Source organism: Oncorhynchus keta, chromosome 4, assembly GCF_023373465.1.
Source record: "Oncorhynchus keta strain PuntledgeMale-10-30-2019 chromosome 4, Oket_V2, whole genome shotgun sequence".
Lineage (NCBI taxonomy): Eukaryota > Metazoa > Chordata > Actinopteri > Salmoniformes > Salmonidae > Oncorhynchus > Oncorhynchus keta.
Window position 1 is genome coordinate 79365817 of NC_068424.1, and position 19384 is coordinate 79385200.

General features: G+C 40.8%; 2 protein-coding genes across 6 annotated transcripts; one reads left to right on the forward strand and one right to left on the reverse strand.

Annotated features, from left to right (window-relative positions):
- The first annotated feature begins 34 nt into the window (after window positions 1–34).
- Window positions 35–18591, forward strand: LOC118376024 (matrin-3-like). 5 transcript variants are annotated; one of them, XM_035762672.2, is made up of 20 exons: window positions 35–57; window positions 3706–4711; window positions 5095–5156; window positions 5409–5447; window positions 6644–6753; window positions 7350–7414; window positions 7576–7692; window positions 12337–12462; window positions 12643–12825; window positions 12954–13093; window positions 13196–13835; window positions 14693–14819; window positions 15004–15146; window positions 15259–15387; window positions 15469–15591; window positions 15727–15857; window positions 16048–16366; window positions 16812–16968; window positions 17155–17270; window positions 17980–18591. In XM_035762672.2, the coding sequence occupies exons 2-20, from the start codon at window positions 3920–3922 to the stop codon at window positions 18040–18042; spliced, it is 3582 nt and encodes a 1193-aa protein (XP_035618565.1). In that variant the 5' UTR covers window positions 35–57; window positions 3706–3919; the 3' UTR covers window positions 18043–18591. The 5 variants fall into 5 exon arrangements, with proteins under 5 accessions (XP_035618565.1, XP_035618567.1, XP_035618563.1 ...); XM_035762670.2 differs by lacking the exon at window positions 35–57 and adding an exon at window positions 2546–2673; XM_035762671.2 differs by lacking the exon at window positions 35–57 and adding an exon at window positions 2680–3325.
- LOC127929238 (polyadenylate-binding protein-interacting protein 2-like) lies at window positions 130–2639 on the reverse strand. Its single transcript, XM_052517202.1, has 4 exons — window positions 2490–2639; window positions 2032–2200; window positions 1668–1844; window positions 130–889 (listed from the first exon to the last, which is right to left on the reverse strand). Exons 2-4 carry the CDS (start codon window positions 2167–2169, stop codon window positions 848–850), a joined length of 357 nt encoding a protein of 118 aa, XP_052373162.1. The 5' UTR covers window positions 2170–2200; window positions 2490–2639; the 3' UTR covers window positions 130–847.
- Window positions 18592–19384: the final 793 nt, after the last annotated feature.

The window sequence follows — 19384 nt, forward strand, 5'->3', positions numbered from 1 at the left end:
CCGTAACCTGTAGCTAGCGCGCTTCACAGGCGTCTAAACCGGAACCGGAAGTGAAAGGTAAACTACAATATTTTTGTACAAAGTCGATTGCGGTTTGTTTACTATATGAAAACAGGGTATTCAAGAGTATACATTTATGAGGCACCCATGTTTATTTTTTGGTGAAATCACAAATATAGAGTCCATCAATATTTATTTTCAAATACTTTAAGAAAAAATATATATGTTTTTTTGTTGTATGTTTGTGCAATACTTTTGGTACATTTTTATACAGCAGTTTTCCATTTTATGTGCATTTAAAAAAAATCTAAAGTCAACATCTGCATGGCAGTAGGATATCAAGCACCTGGACGATAATGGCAGGAAGTAGAGGAGCAATGAAAATAAAAGACTCCTTAACAGCTTTCACCCACAAGCCATAAGACTGCTGAACAATAAATCAAATGGCCACACGGACTATTTAGAATCTGCATTTCAATAAAAGGAATTCATAATGCAAACCAAGATCTAATGAAAAATGTATTTTGATTTTTAAATGAACCACTAATTTTGATTGAACAGAAAATTATTATTTGATGGGGCAGGTATGTTAGCACTACATAGGCCTATATTATTCAAAAAGGAAATAAAAGTAAATGGTCTTCTGGCTCCTACGCTGTTTTTACATTCAGAAGAGTTACAAAAAACATATGATTTATATACACAACATTATTCAAAACGTTAAACATGCAGGGCTAGCTGGAAAACTTTGGCAACACATTAAGTGCAACAGATTAACAAAACTCAAACAGATCTTCCTACGCTGGCTTCAGTGTGGACAGATGACTTCTTCATCAGAGGACTAGTCTCAGTGCTTCAATCCTGGTACAGGGTTCAAATTGCTGTTAATCTAAAGAGAAAAAAAACATGAGGGAAAATGTAATCAAAGATTACAGAGATTATTCAAACCAAACAAATGGAGATGTCATAGGCCGACTATTTGTACAGTTCCAGCCTGAGCCATCTTGACAAAAATCATACTTTATACTTATGCCAAATTGTTTATTCTATTCTACTGAGCCATTTACTTTCTGTTCGTATTCTTATCTTTTATTATTTCTTATTGTTGGTGCATTGTCGACAAGGAACCTGCAAGTAAGCATTTCATTGGACGGTGTATCCCTTGTGTATCCCGTACATACGACTAATAAAACTTGAAACTAGAACAAGATAGCACATATATATCTTGGACCTAGGCTAGCCTCAGTCTGTATTACATCCGGCCGTGATTGGGAGTCCCTACAGGGCGGCCACAATTGGCCCAGTGTCATCCGGGTTTGGCCGGGATAGGCCGTCATTGTAAATAAGAATTTGTTCTTAACTGACTTGCCTAGTTAAATAAAGGTTAAAAAAATATATATATATATTTATTTATTTTTTAAAGCCTCAGAAACACAGGCTTTTCACCAGTTGATGAGAACAGATTTGGAAGGATGGCCACACGAAACTAGCCTGGCGAGCCGATTGATCCTGCACGCTTACATGAATGGTTCCCTACACGCAGTGGTAATCAGTCTGGTATTTACGAGGCTAACGCGAAACTAGGACTAGGCCAACTAAAATGGCTACTTTCCTCAGACTTAACTTTCATAAAATCTGGACAAACAAAACCACTCTGAAACATTTACCGCCAGGCTGTGTACGATGCCTGTGTCACTGAGGACCAGTAGGTTTAGTTGGTCCTGGAGCTGACCGAGGGTTGGAGGGAGATCTCTGGCTGGGATGAACCATTCGTTCTCCTCTTCCTCTAACATCTCCTGGAAACACTGCTCAATGAACTCCTCCTCCCACAGCTCCTCCTCAACCTGGGGGAAAAGCATAAAAAAAAATACTTTAGACACCCAACTCTTCGTATCACTATAAATTAAATAAATAACGATACATTAGCATTACAAAAATAGGTATTTATTTGTGTGTGGTGTAGGCATGAAAAATGACATCAACTAGCTACCTAATCTAGTACCTGATCAATAGGCAGAATAAGTAGAGTACCTGTCTGTTGAATTCCTCCTCGTTCTCCATCCACATGTATTCAACAAAGGGATTGTCATCATTGATGAACTGTTCATGTAGGATCAATTCTATGCTGCTGAGGCTCGGGGTGTTGTTGATGCGACTTGGGTCTTTCATTTTGGCTGTAACCAAGACAAGTTAGCTATATCTGCAAAAAAAAAAACAACCGGAATAAGACAATATTTCAGAACACAGTAATAATAAGACACAGAAATAAACAACCGACGACTCGGGGAAAAACACACTACGGTTCAAAATGTTAACTATGACCACTGCGTAACGTTAGCTATCTACAGACACGTGTTGTCTGTCTGCCTTTGTTATTAAAACGACTCGATATAAAGTATAAAAGCAGCAAGTGGGGACACTCATTTCTGTTTTATATGGACCACAGCAGTGCCATATATCGTTACGATATTTCAGAACGGTCAAATTACCAGAGGTGAAGTTTCAAAGCTGGAAGTATCAGGTTGAACTCTTCTTAGACCGTGAAAAGGAATGGCTGCGGAGTGTGTTTGTTTACATGTTGAACGTCAGAAATGGAACGACGCGTCTGACCCTCCCACGTGGTTTAGGGCGCATACTCCTTGGCTCGCTATAGCGTCACCCCCCCCTGCGCAGGTAAGGACAAATAAACACAGCCCCTTAACCTCGGTAAAACGTCGTTTCGAAACTAAAATAACTAACGTTACAAATTACAACTATATATTGTTTTTAATAGAAGTCCAATTTTTTTGTAGCATAATGTATAATCTCATCATGAAAACATGCAGCGAGATGCCGCCATCAAATTATCTTCGCAAGCCAAGTATGGCCAGGGGCCTTTCACATCAAATATGTGGTTCTGCTGTTGCATATTAACATTTAGTTAGTTGCTATCTTCAAACAACGTTTTTATATCTAATACGCATAGAATTCAGCTAATATTAATTCACACACTGAGTGCAAATGTGTTTGGCAGTACAGACAAAACCGCTCTTGCGGTTAGCTGCATCTCGTGTTAGCTAGCAACTTGTTTTTAAGAGGAATAGCTAATGTTGCGATACATTCTCTATACTGTTGTCTTTGCTATAGCTTGATCCAAGTCTTTCCCGATCAGAGACTGGATCCAAATTCCATTTTTATCACGAACCCCACTGCTCATTGTAACCTAGTAGCTACACATTTTTAGCTCTTCAATTCATGTCAAGTTGTGTCCACTGCAGTTCGGCCTATTGTTGGTCATCTGATAAAGTGTGAGCATTGTCCTTGTTTTATGAAGATCAAACATGGGGTAATCTATCTTCTCTTCTGGCTATGACATACAGTTCATGATACACAGTATCTTCCTCTACTTTCGCATGAGGTCAATTCACGTCTGAATCTCATGCTGTACATTTCCCTCCTTTTCTGTGAGTGGTCTCTCTTCAATGCTTTGTAAATGATTCTTCCTGTTTCTTTCATATAAACCTAACATTCTGATTCAGAACACAGTTCAATTGACTACTATTTGAATTGGGCCCTGCTCTCCACACTTGCTATCTGTACATTGTAGGCTAACTGAACCTGTCTGCAGACAGTGTTGTTTTGCACCTCCATATCCCCATGCTAACTGTGGAGGAGGGTGGCAGACAAGAACTTACACCCTACACTTTCACCATTATGTTTCTGCAGAAATATTCCATCAGATGAAGAGGAGAGTTTTCCCTTTTTCCTCATCCACGTTGACTTGTTGCCACGTCGTTGTCTCTTTTTGAATTGACTGAATCTTCCCTTCGATCAAAGACTTAAATTGGCCCTCACTTTAACTGCTTCCTTATTCTGTTCTTGTACCGTGGAGTTTCACGTCGAGTTACTTTAGAGCACGTCAGCCATTTTGAGAGTGGCCATGTCCCAGAAGATTCCATCTCATGGCTCTCAGAAAGGCTTTGCTGTGGGACGCGGGCTCCTGGCTGCTGCTGAGACCCTCAACTTCAGCATGAATGAACAGTGTTCAGACAGCCTCCATCATGGCTCAACCTCCAGACAGTTGCACAGCATGTCCTCAGGTATGGGTGGTGGTGAGGGCGACCATGACCCCCAGCTGTCCCGTCGTGGTGGTGGCCACATTGGCAACTCCATGAAGCTATTTGCCAGCTTGGGCCTGTCGCCCGCAGACCTAGACGTGCTGGCACAGATCCCAGAAGAAAACATTAGTGTGGAGTCCTTGCCTCAACTTATAATGCAGCTTAAGAACCGGAAGGTGGATTCTGACAGACGCATGGCAGGCAACTCTAGAGGGGACCTGTCCGGGCTCTCTTCTGAGCCCTCCTACAGAGCCAGCAGAGACAACTGGGATGACATGCGTGTTGGAAGACTGGGTGGTTCCATGGGGCAAGCTTCGGCCCACGCTCAGCAAGGAGACTTGGGCTACAATTCCATCCAAGACACTCCAGCTGGAAGGTATGAACTCGACTATGGCCACGGCAGTGGTGGAAGAGATCCAGGGTGGTATTCAGATCTTTCCCGTGATCGCTACAGCGGTATGGGCATGGGTCCCCCTTCAGCGGCAGACAGTGTCTTTATGACCAGGAGAATGGGATCCCCGTCCCACGGCAAAGTGCAGGACTTCTTAGGAGTTATACCTCACATGTTTCCCCATGTGTGCTCTCTTTGTGATTTTGACGTGCACTCTACCATGGTGAGTAGTAACTCCAATTCCTTTTCCACTTTACCTGTCTGTTTCATCCATCCACACACACTGTCTACTCTGATCTCAGTTTGATTGCTGCTGTCGTGCACGCACGGACACGTTTTCAATTCAAGACCAGAATTTATGATCAAATCTTTTTATATATTTTTATTATCAAGTGACGAAAGCCAATCCTACTATACACAAAGTAATGGTTCAACAAGTTTGTTTATATTAGCATCATATCTCCACTTATTCAGCTTCTTTCTCCTTTTGAAGAGCCATAGTTGAATCACCCTTTTGCCTTCTAATTGGTGTGGGAGCCAATTAATGTATACAGTGTATGTCTTCAGTAAATCAGTCACTCATCCAGTGGTTGTCTTGGTCTGCAGGAGTGGAACCAGCACACTAATGGATTACGCCATACAGAAAACCAGAGGCTCCTCCTGCAAATGTAAGTTACTCTTTCTATTCAAACACACTACGTGATGTATAGGCCTTTTAGCAAAAAGGTTATTTTCACTAATGTTCAGATAAACACTGAAGAAGGTGATACAGACTGAAACGTCTGTGTACAACTTTTCCCCTGCCTGTTGTAAAAATAATGGGGGGAAAAGAAGGAACTTTTTTGGAGTTTTGTCTTATAATAAAGATATGTGCTACCACCAGCCATTTTTTAAAACCAATATTCTCCCATGATCTTTAGGTACCCAGAATGGGATCCACACATGGCCACAAGCAGAGGGTATGTGTGTCTCCCGCGCACACACACGCAGACAAACACTCTCTCTTTCTTGGGCTCCCGAATGGCGCAGCGGTCTGAGACACTGCATCTCAGTGCTAGAGGCGTCACTACATACACCCTGGTTCAAATCCAGGCTGTATCACAACCGGCCGTGATTGGGAGTCCTATAGGGCGACGCACAATTGGCCCAGCTTCGTCCTGGTTTGGCCGGTGTAGGCCGTCATTCTAAACAAGAATTTGTGCTGAACTGACTTGCCTAGTTAATAAAAAAAATTCTCACACACACATGCCGGTTGTTTAACATGTTTGCAAATATTATCCAAAGAGTTTATAAAGAACATAAGAACTTGGTAAACCAGAACCTTTCAGGTGTTTTGATTTTAAAGAGCAACTACCCCTAAAAAAGCTGTGTGGCATCAAAAGGCTGTGTGGCATCAATATGTGTGTGAAACATGTGTGAAACATTTATTCGAATATCAAAATGTACTACAAAGTGTAAATATAATAATTTTGGTCATAAAGTCAGTCTTTTCCAAAACAGGGTTTTGTGAGACTTGTAGTCGTGACTGCATCACAGCATAAATGAAAGTTGGCTTTGTTTTAATCCTACCCACAGCTGGCAGCACACTAGTAATCATCAATCCGGAGTGCAGCTGCATGCCACCCAATAGTAATGCCTGTGGTAAATCAGGGTTGACTTTGGATATCCCTATGGGGCTAGTTGTGGGCCATCGGTAAATTACACAATGTACATGGGACTATATGTTAAAATCCAAATTTCAATGACTTAAAAACCTCAAATATTGACAGCATTTAATGAGAACTAAAAGGTATGCAACATGAAAATATTGTCTCATTTACATTGTGTAATTTATTGACGGTCCCTAACTAGCCCCAGTGATAGGCTATCCAAAGTCAAACCAAATTTACCACGGTCGCACACCAGACGGCTAAAGTTAATTGTGGAAATAATTTGTGTTAACTCTTCCCATCCGAGAACACACACACATGAGACACCCACATCAAACCACACCCTGAAACCAACTCGCCCTTGAATTCAGTAATGGCCGCTACCATTTCTTAATTAACCAAATCTAAAATTAGGCTAAATCAGGAAGTGCAGTTGCACGTTTAAATACGTGGATGAATCACCCTTGTATAATAGTAGACTAAATCTCATGTTTGTCCCTTTTCAGCGGTGGGTCTCATCTACAGGAGACCACCAATCAATCAGCCAGTCTCCTGGGACCAATCCCCATGGGCGGTGGGCAGCAGGCTGGAGGAGGCCGCATGAGCTCCGGCTGGGGTAATGCTGTGTTTGTATGAAAAATTACGTCTGTGTCTGAAATGGCACTCTATTCCATTTTAGTGCACTACTTTTGATTAGGGTCCCATAGGGCTCTGGCCAAAAGGAGTGCACTACTTCCTTAATGCGCTCTGGTCAAAAGTAGGGAATAGGGTGCCTTTTCGCACGCAACCAATGTATGCTTATTCCTGTCACTTACTGGTGAATTTCTGTATTCATTATCATGTAATCATTATCGTTAAAGGGATAGGCCTAGTTCACCCAAATGACATATTGGCTTCCTGACCCTGTAGTCTCTATAGACAAATTAAGTTAGCAATCCATGTTTGCTTTTGTTTAGATGGCTTTTATATATATATGTATATGTATGTATGTATGTATGTATGTGTATACATTTACATTACATTTAAGTCATTTAGCAGACGCTCTTATCCAGAGCGACTTACAAATTGGTGCATTCACCTTATGACATCCAGTGGAACAGTCACTTTACAATAGTGCATCTAAATCTTAAAGGGGGGTGAGAAGGATTACTTTATATATATATATATATGTGTATATATATAAAAGCCCTGTGTTGTTATTATTTACTTTAGGTGGTGGTGCTGGATCTAATGTTGGATCAGGCAAGCCACATCAACGCCCTATGGCACTTAAGCAGGTAATGTGTTTTATTTGGCAAATTATCTTGATAAAATACGATTCTATTTACTGCAATGCAGTGGCCAAGTAACTTTTCCTCAAATCAACATGTATTTACTGGTGTGCCTTTGGTGTGAAAGTGATGGATTCAACCTGTTTTGTAACTGTTCTCCTCATCAGATCAGAAGCAAAGTAGTGGTGGCCAAATATGACAGGAGTCCTCTGTCTAACAAAGCCCTGTTCGCCCTGGTTGAACCCTTTGGAACTCTCTGTGAACACCTGGTTCTGAAGAACAAGGTAAAGCACGACACTTTGTGCCTGAGGTCTCATTTATACATTTCTCACTAAATCCTGGCGTACGTGGAGATTCTGGAGATTCTAGGATTTGCGTGCTCAACAAATGATTGCGATTTATCAACCTGTCGCACGCAACATATGTTTTCCATTGATATGTCAGAGCCATACTATATTTCTGCACTCGTGAGCAAGCGTTACAACCTTGCCTAGAAATGCCCTCCATTCACCTTTTATGGTATCAAAAACACCCTCCATTCACCTTTTTATGGTATCAAAAATGCCCTCCATTCACCCTTTTAATGGTATCAAAAATGCCCTCCATTCACCCTTTTAATGGTATCAAAAATGCCCTCCATTCACCCTTTTAATGGTAACAAAAACGCCCTCCATTCACCCTTTTAGTGGTAACAAAAATGCTCTCATTTGCTCTATGATTTGGAACAGGACCTTGACAGTTTCTAAAGCGCAATGGCAAATGATCACATTTCTGTAGAGTTTTTTTGCAGTGGCTTTGAAACTAAAATGCATGCCGCCTATAGAGGGCGCCAAACACTGGCTGCACATTCTAAGAGTTATTGGCCTATTGAACCATTTTAAAGTAAATGCTACAGACACTATACAAAAATATGAACGCGGGCTCCTATCAATACGTTGTTTTTCTGTCTCCTGCCTTGACGATGTCACACCTATCGCACAGCAATACTGTAGCCTACCCGTACTGTCAGAGGCTACTGGTCTATTTACTTAAGAGCATGGTTGGCTATTGAATAAGCAATGGCTAAATGGTAGCATGGTTGGCTAGTGAATGAGCGATGGCTAAATGGTAGCATGGTTGGCTATTGATTAAGCGATGGCTAAATGGTAGCATGTTTCACTAGTGAATCAGCGATGGATAAATGGTAGCATGTTTGGCTATTGAATAAGCGATGGCTAAATGGTAGCATGGTTGGCTAGTGAATGAGCGATGGATAAATGGTAGCATGTTTGGCTAGTGAATGAGCGATGGCTAAATGGTAGCATGGTTGGCTAGTGAATGAGCGATGGATAAATGGTAGCATGTTTGGCTATTGAATGAGTGATGGCTAAATGGTAGCATGGTTGGCTAGTGATTGAGCGATGGATAAATGGTAGCATGGTTAGCTATTGAATGAGTGATGGCTAAATGGTAGTATGGTTGGCTATTGAATGAGCGATGGCTAAATGGTAGCATGGTTGGCTAGTGAATGAGCGATTTGCTAAATGGTAGCATGGTTGGCTATTGAATGAGCGATGGCTAAATGGTAGCATGGTTGGCTATTGAATGAGCGATGGCTAAATGGTAGCATGGTTGGCTAGTGAACGAGTGATTTGCTAAATGGTAGCATGGTTTGCTATTGAATGAGCGATGGCTAAATGGTAGCATGGTTGGCTAGTGAATGAGCGATGGTTAAATGGTAGTATGGTTGGCTAGTGAATGAGTGATGGTTAAATGGTAGTATGGTTGGCTAGTGAATGAGCGATGGCTAAATGGTATAATGGTTGGCTAGTGAATGAGCGATGGTTAAATGGTAGCATGGTTGGCTAGTGAATGAGTGATGGCTAAATGGTAGCCTAATAATTATTGTGTAGCGAGAATTAGTGATGCACCGATATTACATTTTTGGCTGATATCTGATATTTTTCTTGCCAACAAAAAAACGATACCGATAACCCATATTTAACATTTTAGCGACCTTTTAAAACCCCTTAGGGAAGTTGTGAATTTTCGCAGCTTTTTGTTAAAAATCGCGCAACATTTCAGCACCCTGCTATTCATGCCAGGAATATAGTATATGCATATTATTTGTATGTGTGGATAGAAAACACTCAGACGTTTCTAAAACTGGTTAAATCACGGCTGTGACTATAACAGAACGTGCGTTTCATCGAAAAGTGCAGGCAAATCTGATCACTGAAAATGGAAAAAAATATCCATGCGCCACTTCCAAGAATTGTTAAAGGTGAACCAGATTAAATGAGGTCGAGGTTGCAATACCTACAGCTTCCACACGGTGTCAACAGTCTTGTCATTTGCCTACGATTTGTTTCTTGGTCAAACAAAGAAGAGACGAGCCATTTCTTCAGGTATCCGACCGGATATTTTGTTTGAGATTTATCCGGACATGATTTCCAGACGGACACCTATAGAATTGACATCGCCTCGTGATCAATTTTAGAGTTTATTAACGTGTACTAATACCTAAAGTTGCATTACAAAAGTATTTCGAAGTGTTTTGTGAAAGTTTATTGTCGACTTTTTTTATTTAAAAAATTGACGTTATGTTAGAAAACGCTATTTTTTTCCGTTGTTCACACAATCTTCATAGATCGATATCTAGGCTATATATGGACCGATTTAATCGAAAAAAGACCCAAATGATGTTTATGGGACATCTAGGAGTGCCAAGAAAGAAGCTTGTCAAAGGTAATGAATGTTTTATATTTTATTTCTGCGTTTTGAGTAGCCCCCGGCTATCGCAAAATCTGTCGTTTTAAGTAGCGTTGCAGTACTTTGGGGGTGTATGCTGTCAGATAATAGCTTCTCATGCTTTCGCCGAAAAGCATTTTACAAATCTGACTCGGTAGCTAGATTCACAACGAGTGTAGCTTTAATTCAGTACATTGTATGTGCATTTTAATGAAAGTTTGAGTTTTATCAAAAACTATACGTGGCGCACTTGAAATTTCCGCTGATTGATGTTCCCACCTCGGAACCACGGCCCCAACAAGTTAATCATTGTAGTTAAATAGTTAACACACACATGGACACAGTGGTCTAAGGCACTGCATCTCTGTTCAAGAGGCATCACTACAGTCCCTGGTTCGAATCCTGGCTGTATCACATCCGGCCATGATTGGGAGTTCCATAGGGCTGACGCACAATTGGCCCAGTGTCGTCCGTGTTTGGCCGGGGTAGGCTATCATTGTAAATAAAAATGTGTTTTTAACTGACTTGCCAAGTTAAATAAAGGTTACACACACACCTGGTCATTTAAAAAAAAGCTAGCTAGCTCATGGATGTTCTTCCCCGAAAACATAGCAAAATTACATCTGTTTCAGTAGCTATATAGTTAGCTAGCTAGGTGTAATCTTAAATAACCCTAATTTACAAGACAGTTCTTATTTGATTAATGGTGGCGGACCCATCTATGTGAAGCTAGCCACAATAAGGATTAGCCACAATAGTGGACTTCAAAATAATGTAATTGACAGTGATGCAAGTGAATGCAATAAGTCGAATTATGCCATAATTTAATAGATCATGCTAAACGAGGTTGGAATGTTGTTATATAAAATCAACAAAATTTGTTAATTTGACAAAAAAATCTGTTGAAATCACACTGGATGTATTATACTTTAGAATTGCATTGGGGACATCCTTATTTCACTGTACAGCCTTACCTATGGATTGTGGATCGATGACATGGGGTATCAGTCTACCCAGTGACACCCAGAGAACATTAGCATCGTAGCATCGTAGAGTCCCGTCTTATTACGGGACTCTGAAACAACTGTGAATTGAGCCACATTTATTGTCAACCTGTGTGTATTGAACACTATTCCTGAGGAAAAACAACACTGCGTGGATGTTTTGGAGTCTGATAACTCTGAGGATGACATTGGGAAAATACATATTGGGTGCAATATGAATGTCAATACACACAATAGGTTGACTGGGGAGGTGATTTCACAGTCACAGTCCCGAGATAAGAGCAACAACGCTAATATTTGCTTAAACTCTTCACCATTGTGTTCTGCTGGTGTCACTGACTATTTCAATAGGCAAACAACAAGTGGCAACCTAGCTAATACTATCATTGCTAAGAATTGCTAAGAATAATGAAAATAACTGCAGTTTCTACTGTTCATTGTGTTCAGGCTGGTTGTATTGGTGCTAGCTAGGTACCAAGCTAAAGCTAGCTATCTATCCCAGAAGTTGCGGTCGAACAAATAATGCTTTATTACCAACGTGGTATTGTAAACACATCGTTCGTGGCCCGGCGTTTGCTTGTTGGCAGACTTTTTGAACAGCTTTGTCAGCTTTGTCAGTGCTACTGATAGTAGTGCTGGCGCTTGGCTTGCACGTGCAAATTCAGAACACACAACATTCTATAATAGAACTGTGTTTTTTTGACTTGTCAAATTTAAAAGCTTATTTAACGTGTTAAATAGTGTTATTTGACGTGTATCTGTCTTGATGCGCAAAGACCCAACCGGCCTTCCATAGTATGTCGTGAAGCTAATAGCAGTGACGCTATTACTGTGTAACGTTTTTTCACATCCACGTTTTTCACATCCACGTTAAACTAGACATCGGGCCGATACTGACGTTGGCATTTTTAGCTAATATCGGCCGATTCCGATATGTTCACCGATATATCGTGCATCCCTGGTGGGAATAAACCAGTAACGTATTACAATACAACGGAAATCAACGTATCACAATGCAAACTCTACTTTGAATAACAGAGTAACTGTCTGTGAAGATTTAGGTTTCAATTTTTTTTAATAAGCTAAAACTTGTCATTTATTGCCCCATTTAACAGAAGTAAACAGACGGTGTTGTATTAGAGCACCTGCTGACTGGTCCTGTAGGGTTCATGGTGTGTATTCCTACTCCCACAGGCCTTGTTAGAAATGGAGACTCATAAGGAAGCGAGGGATGTGGTGAGCTACTACCAGCAGAACCCAGCGATGTTGCATGGGAAACAAATCACCTTATATCTGTCCAAGGAACTCCTGGTGATTCAGGTAATATTGGAATGCCCTTATTCATCTATTTCCATTAGTTTTGCCTGTATCGATCTGCTGTGTAGATTGAAATACTTCAAATCGCTCAACTGCGTTTCTAACTTCGCTGACCGTTAACGACCCTGTTCAATTCGAGCACGCAGATCAGTACACGTAATATGTTCCTCTCTCTGTAAACAGAAAGACCTCAGAACTGAGAGAATCAACCGAGAGGCGAAACAAGGCAAAGAGCCGGCGGCGGCGAACCAATCGCAGGTAGTCTTCTTCTCCAACTTGCCGCGTGAGAACGAGAAGAAGCAGGAACTCCTCACCATCGCGAGGCGCTTCGGCATCGTAAAGAAACACTTGTTTCTAACTGAAGAGGTAAAAGTCTTACTCTTCTGTTTGTATAAAAAATCATACTAATGTTAAGAATAAAAGCATCTTGCTAAATTGCACAGTATTTTCATTTTTTTTTCTGGATGTGTCATGAATGCTTAATGTATCGTTAGCGTTCGTCTTCCAAGGCTTTTGTTCAGCTGGGGTCTGCGGAGGATGCTGAGATGTTGGTGAAGTACTACACTCTGAATCCACTGACCATCCAGGGAAAGACTATCCGTTTAAACATCTGTACCAAGTACAAGACCTTGAAGTAAGAATTCCCAAGATTCAGTGCTTCATTATCATATTAGAGGACTTAGTTGTCCTTTTTTTCACAGAGCTTTCTGGACTGATTGTTGTCTGTCTGTAACAGTGTGAATCATCGCTCCAACAACAAACTGATGGATGACAAGAGAAGGAGAAGGAGCAGTAGTACTGGACCCAAAGACAAATCTTCCTCCTCCAAGAGCACCAAATCTTCCTCTTCTTCTAGCAGCAAAGCCAAAGAGGACAGGAAGGAACCACCAAAAGGAGAGGACGGCGATGCAGGGAGAGAGGGAGAGGGGTCAGGGAGAGAGGGAGTGGGGTCAGGGGATGTGGTGGCTGGTGTGATGGAGGGAGATAAAGCTGAGGAGTACGAAGGAGAGGGAGACCAGAGTTCACATGATGTTGGGCCGTCAGCGGACAATGCTGAAGCCGTGACGGAAGACCCAGAGACTGCTGCCAACACCAGTCTGGAATCGCAGGAGGAGAAGGAACCTGCTCCGGACTCCGACGACGTTCCGAGCACTGCCAAGGGTCTGAGCAGTAGTGATGTCACAGAGAAGGCTGAGGGGTCAGAGGTGGAGGAGGGGACTGTGCCTGGTGCAGAGGAGAAAGCAGAGGGAGAGCCTGAGAGTGAACAGATGGAAACTGAAGCCACTACAGATGAGACAGAGGTCAAGGTTGACTCGCCGTCGGCAGAGCCAGCAGAGAGCTCAGAGATGCATGAAGAACAGCTACCTGCAGATCAGGTAGGTTAACAACAGAAAACTTTTATAGTTCAAGAAAATATTATATTTGTCTTGTGTTTTGTTCAGTTTGAGATTAAGTTCTGTTGAGCACAATTACTTATCTGCCTTTTCTGATGTCCATATTGTAAACATATATTTATAATATTTAACCAATATCTCAAGATATTCGCGTCTGTTTCTCAAAATAGACACGAATGTACTCTTCCTCTTGCTCAGTTGTGCACCGGGGCCTCCCACTCCTCTTTCTATTCTGGTTAGAGACAGTTTGCACTGTTCTGTGAAGGGAGTAGTACACAGCGTTGTACGAGATCTTCAGTTTCTTGGCAATTTCTCGCATGGAATAACCATCATTTCTCAGAACAAGAATAGACTGATGAGTTTCAGAAGAAAGTTATTTATTTCTGGCCGTTTTGAGCCTGTAATCAAACCCACAAATGCTGACGCTCCAGATACTCAACCAGTCTAAAGAAGGCCAGTTTTATTGCTTCTTTAATCAGGACAACAGTTTTCAGCTGTGCTAACATAGTTGCAAAAGGGTTTTCTAATGATCAATTAGCCTTTTAAAATTATAAACTTGGATTAGCTAACACAACGTGCCATTGGAACACAGGAGTGATGGTTGCTGATAATGGGCCTATGTAGATATTCCATTCAAAATCAGCCGTTTCCAGCTACAATAGTAATTTACAACATTAACAATGTCTACACTGTATATCTGATCAATTTTATGTTATTTTAAATGGACAAAAAAACGTGCTTTTCTTTCAAAAACAAGAATTTTTATGTGACCCTAAACTTTTGAACGTTAGTGAATATGTAACTAATATGTTGACATACATGTTGTTCGTTTCCGTCAGGAGGAGGGCAGCATGGAGCAGGACTTCCCAGAGAACATGGATGACTTTGTGACTCTGGATGAGCTGGCAGAGGACGAGGACTTGGAGAGACAGGACTCGTCATCCAAAGAAAAGTACTCGTCTTCAGGTAAACAACATTAACTTCACCTCTAGCATGATGTATGATCATTTAATTTAGGATGATTGATTTACAGCGTCTGTGGAATTGAAAACCATTGCTACAGAGTCGACCCACATGAAAATAAACTACATTAACTTTCGTTGGAAAAGTAAACTGTTGTGTAATTGTCGCTCTCATCCTCTCTTTGCAGGAAGCTCTAAGAAAATTGGGGGATTGAGAGTGGTCAACGTTGTGGGATTTAAACGAGCCTATGGTTTCCTGAACGAGATCTTGGCCCTGGCCAAACCCTTCGGTACTGTAGTTCAGCACCTGGTGCTTGACGTGAGACCTGAGGTAAAGTTTGTTGGTTGATTTGATGAGTTTAATTAACTTGACAGTGAAGCAAAAACAGTATGACGGACGTCAACATCTGACCACTGCGCATCTTTTTGTTGGTGAATCTAAGGCCTTTCTGCAACTCACTTCGGAAGAAGAGGCCAAAGCAATGGTCAATTTCTACAGTGGGAATGTAACACCGACTGTGTGTGGGAAGTCTGTGAAAATCTACCATTCACAGACATACGCTACCATTCAGGTGAGCTCCGTACCTGCAGATTCAGTTTGCCAGCCTTCTACTGTAGAAGTTGTTTGTAATGTTTTGTTGTTCTTCTTGCAGAGTGGGAGAGTGGTATACGTGGGACAGATTCCCCACTTCAAATCCTCCGACGCCTCGCTCCTGAAAATCGCTGAACCGTTCGGCAAAGTGAGACGCTATTTTCTGAACAGATCTCGCAACGAGGTAATTCAATGTGAATTCAATATTTTTTTTGTTCTCTCTTCAGCTACAGAGCTTCTTGGAATGCCTCATGGCTGAATGAGTGGGATACTGTAGAAATCACATGTTTATTTTGTATGTTTATTCTTTAATTTCTAGTGTTTCATTGAAATGGAACGTGGAGAGGACGCTGAGAGAATGGCTGACACCTACAAGGACACGCCCCCTAAATTGGAAGGCAAGCGGCTAACGGTGTACGTGAGCAGGAAGTACAAACAGCTCAAATACGGGTGAGTCAAACTAAACGACAGTTGGTGTATTTGCTGTGAGCATTGTACACTTCAACTGGTTATTTTTGTCACTACTAAATACTTCTCTTTGTACTTTATGTAATGTAAAATATTTCATGTGCTTAAACTAAATTGCCCATTCTGGGGACAATAAAGTTGAATTGAAATGAAATGCTCTTTCCCACACTAGACACCGACCACCTGCCCCTGACTCTGAGGAGAAGGAGAAGAGGACGTCGAAGAGGGAGCGATCAGGCAGTGAAACGAGCTCCCACAGGAGCTCCGCGGCCAAAAGCTCAGCCAAACAGGATGAAGAACCTCCAGTCAAGAAGTCCAGAGAGGAGACGGCATCTTCATCAACAGACGAGCCTGACAAAGAAGACGAGAAGAAGATGGTGGAGGCGCCCACTGAGCAGAGTGAGGTAGAGGTTAGGAAGGAGGAGGAGGCCCAGGGAGAATACGGTCAACCCTCTGAGAACTCGGCTGTACACGAAATAGACACTGACATGGTAAGTTTATCTGGTCTAGGTTGTTCTGAAATGGCATCATATTCACTATAGTGTATTACCACGGCTCACCGTCCTACGGGGCTTTGGTGAAACGTAGTTCGCTGTCATCATCAGCAATCCCTCAATGATGATCTGATGGGGAATATGATGTTAATTCGAAATGACACAACGACAAGGTTCCAGTTTAACAAAGTTTACTAAACCGTATGAACCACCCTCAAAGGTCGCCATTACACTCGAGGCCAGGTCCATCAACCACTAGACTTCCTGTGCAATGCGCACTCTTGACTGAGTGATAGACCCGTAATAACAGAAATATTGGGATACTTTAAAACATCAACTTAACACATGACACCATTTTGGGATGTAACCCCAGGCCGTTTTTAGTTTTGTCAACCAAAAGTAGTATCTTAAGGAACTGACACTCTATTGTTCTACACTGTAGAACATCAAAATGGAGGAAAACGAGGCGCCCATTTCCATCCTGAGTGTGAGGAGCGTTGAGAATGGAGAGACTGCCTGCACACCATCTCAGGCTGAGGGGAAGCTTTCATCAACCAGCCAGGTTCCTCTGGGGCCGTATGAGCCTAACAACCCAGTGGGTAAGGACATGCTCAGATTAATACTCTTTAGAGGGAATGGGGTTTCTATGTGTTTAGTAAGACCGTTTTTAACGATATATAAAATAACTTCTTGTCTAAAAAAAACAAAAAAACATTAGAACTATATATGTACTGTATATTTCACACGTTACATCCCAACATCATAGTGACTCTGTCTGATTGCAGGTGTTGAATATGTGAAGATGGGGTACTACTGTAGAGTCTGTTTCCTGTTCTATTCCAATGAGGAGACGGCCAAGAAGGTTCACTGCAGCAGTCAATCTCACTACCAAAAACTCAAGGTAAACATATACAATATTTTAGTCAATTAGCAGATATACCAAAAATATCTGAGCAGTCATTTAAAGCTCTGACACAAAACACACCAATACGTCTCTCACTTGGTATCAAACAGTGTTCAGCTTAAGAACAATTATGTATATCCTCTCTCTCTATATATATCCTCTATATATATATATATATATATATATCCTCTCTCTCTATATATATATATATATCCTCTCTCTCTCTCTATATATATATATATATATATATATCCCCTCTATATATATATATATATATATATGTGTGTGTATATGTATGTATATCCTCTCTCTCTATATATATATATAGAGAGAGGATATATATATATATACTCTCTCTCTATATATATATATATATATATATCCTCTCATCTCTCTCTATATATATATATCCTCTCTCTATATATATATATATATATCCTCTCTCTCTCTCTATATATATATATATATATATATATATATATATATATATCTATATCCCCTCTATATATATATATATATATGTGTGTGTATATGTATATCCTCTCTCTATATATATATATATATAGAGGGGATATATATATATAGAGAGAGAATATATATATATATATATATGAGAGAGAGAGGATATATATATATAGAGAGAGGATATATATATATATATATATATCCTCTGAAACCTAAATGTTGTCCCTTTTTTTATTTTCAGAAACATCTGGAAAAAGAGAAGGCCAAAGCTCAAAGTAGCACAGGGATGAAGACTCCCGTGTAGGACAATTACACGTGTCGAACTGTTGATCAAGTGTTCATGCATGGATTGAGTTAGTTTGTAACCCTAGAGTGGATGTTTCGGGAGTTGTTTTTTAGGCTTTCATGTTTAGCTATACAGCTTTAACTTTAACTTTTAACCAAGGAAGAACCAACTATGAAGGGATCTGGAGAATGTTATTAGTTTTGTATGCCTGGTTTTGTTTCATGTTTTCTGACAACTCATCTTGCTATAAATGTAAGTGCGAGATGCATTTTTGATTTATATTAGAAGTCGTAGGCCTACATCTCTGTAGCTGGTCTTTTGTATGTTCACCAACGGTTGTGTGATGCGGAGATGAGAAACAATGTAACCAGTTATGTTAGGGAATCTAAAGAAAGGAGCTTGGTTGATCATTTTAACTTACCGATGCCTCCCATGCAGACGTTCAGATAATTGCATTATTTGGTTGAGGAGGAAGTTTACTGTACAAAAATATCAACGTAACATGTAAAGTATTGGTCCCATGTTTCATGAGCTGAAATAAAAGATCCCAGACTTTTTACAACCATACCCACAAATAGCTTATCTCTCAAATGTTGTGCACAAATTTTGTTTACATCCATGTTCGTGAGCATTTCTCCTTTACCAAGATAATCCATCCACCTGACAGGTGTGTCATATCAAGAAGATGATTTAAACGGCATGATCACTACACAGTTGCATCTTGTGCCGTGGACAATAAAAGGCCACTCTAAAATGTGCAGTTATCATGCAATAGTAGTTGAGGGAGCATGAAAATGGCATGAATGTCCACTAGAACTGTTGCCAAAGAATTGAATGTTAATTTCTCTACCATAAGCCTTCAACGTCATTTCAGAGAATTTGTCAGTACGTCCAACCAGCCTCACAACCGCAGGCCACATGTAACCATGACAACCCAGTACCTCCACATCCAGCTTCTTCACCTGCAGGATCATCTGACCAGCCACCAGGACAGCTGATGAAACTGGATTTGCACAAATGAAGAAATTCTGCACAAACTGTCAGAAACAGTCTCATGGAAGCTCATCTGCCAGGGCCTTGACCTGACTGCAGTTTGGCATTGTAACAGACTTCAGGTTTTTAGAAATGTTTGCAAATTTATTAAAAATAAAAAAACATACCTTATTTAAATAAGTAGTCCGACACTTTGCTATGAGACATGAAATTGAGTTTAGGTGTATCCTGTTTCCATTGATCATCCTTGAGATGTTTCTACAACTTGTTTGGAGACCACCTGTGGTAAATTCAATTGATTGGACATGATTTGGAAAGCCACACACCTGTCTATATAAGGTCCAACAGATGACAGTACATGTCAGAG

Excerpts from the sequence above, each read along its gene's own strand:
- LOC127929238 (XM_052517202.1), bottom strand. The coding sequence starts at position 2,169 with ATGAAAGACCCAAGTCGCATCAACAACACCCCGAGCCTCAGCAGCATA. Across the intron at positions 1,845-2,031 it reads AGGAGGAATTCAACAGACAG|GTTGAGGAGGAGCTGTGGGA; the intron begins GTACTCTACTTA and ends CTTTTCCCCCAG. Across the intron at positions 890-1,667 it reads GCATCGTACACAGCCTGGCG|ATTAACAGCAATTTGAACCC; the intron begins GTAAATGTTTCA and ends TTTTCTCTTTAG.
- LOC118376024 (XM_035762672.2), top strand. The coding sequence starts at position 3,920 with ATGTCCCAGAAGATTCCATCTCATGGCTCTCAGAAAGGCTTTGCTGTG. Across the intron at positions 12,463-12,642 it reads AGGAACTCCTGGTGATTCAG|AAAGACCTCAGAACTGAGAG; the intron begins GTAATATTGGAA and ends CTCTGTAAACAG. Across the intron at positions 16,969-17,154 it reads TGAGCCTAACAACCCAGTGG|GTGTTGAATATGTGAAGATG; the intron begins GTAAGGACATGC and ends GTCTGATTGCAG.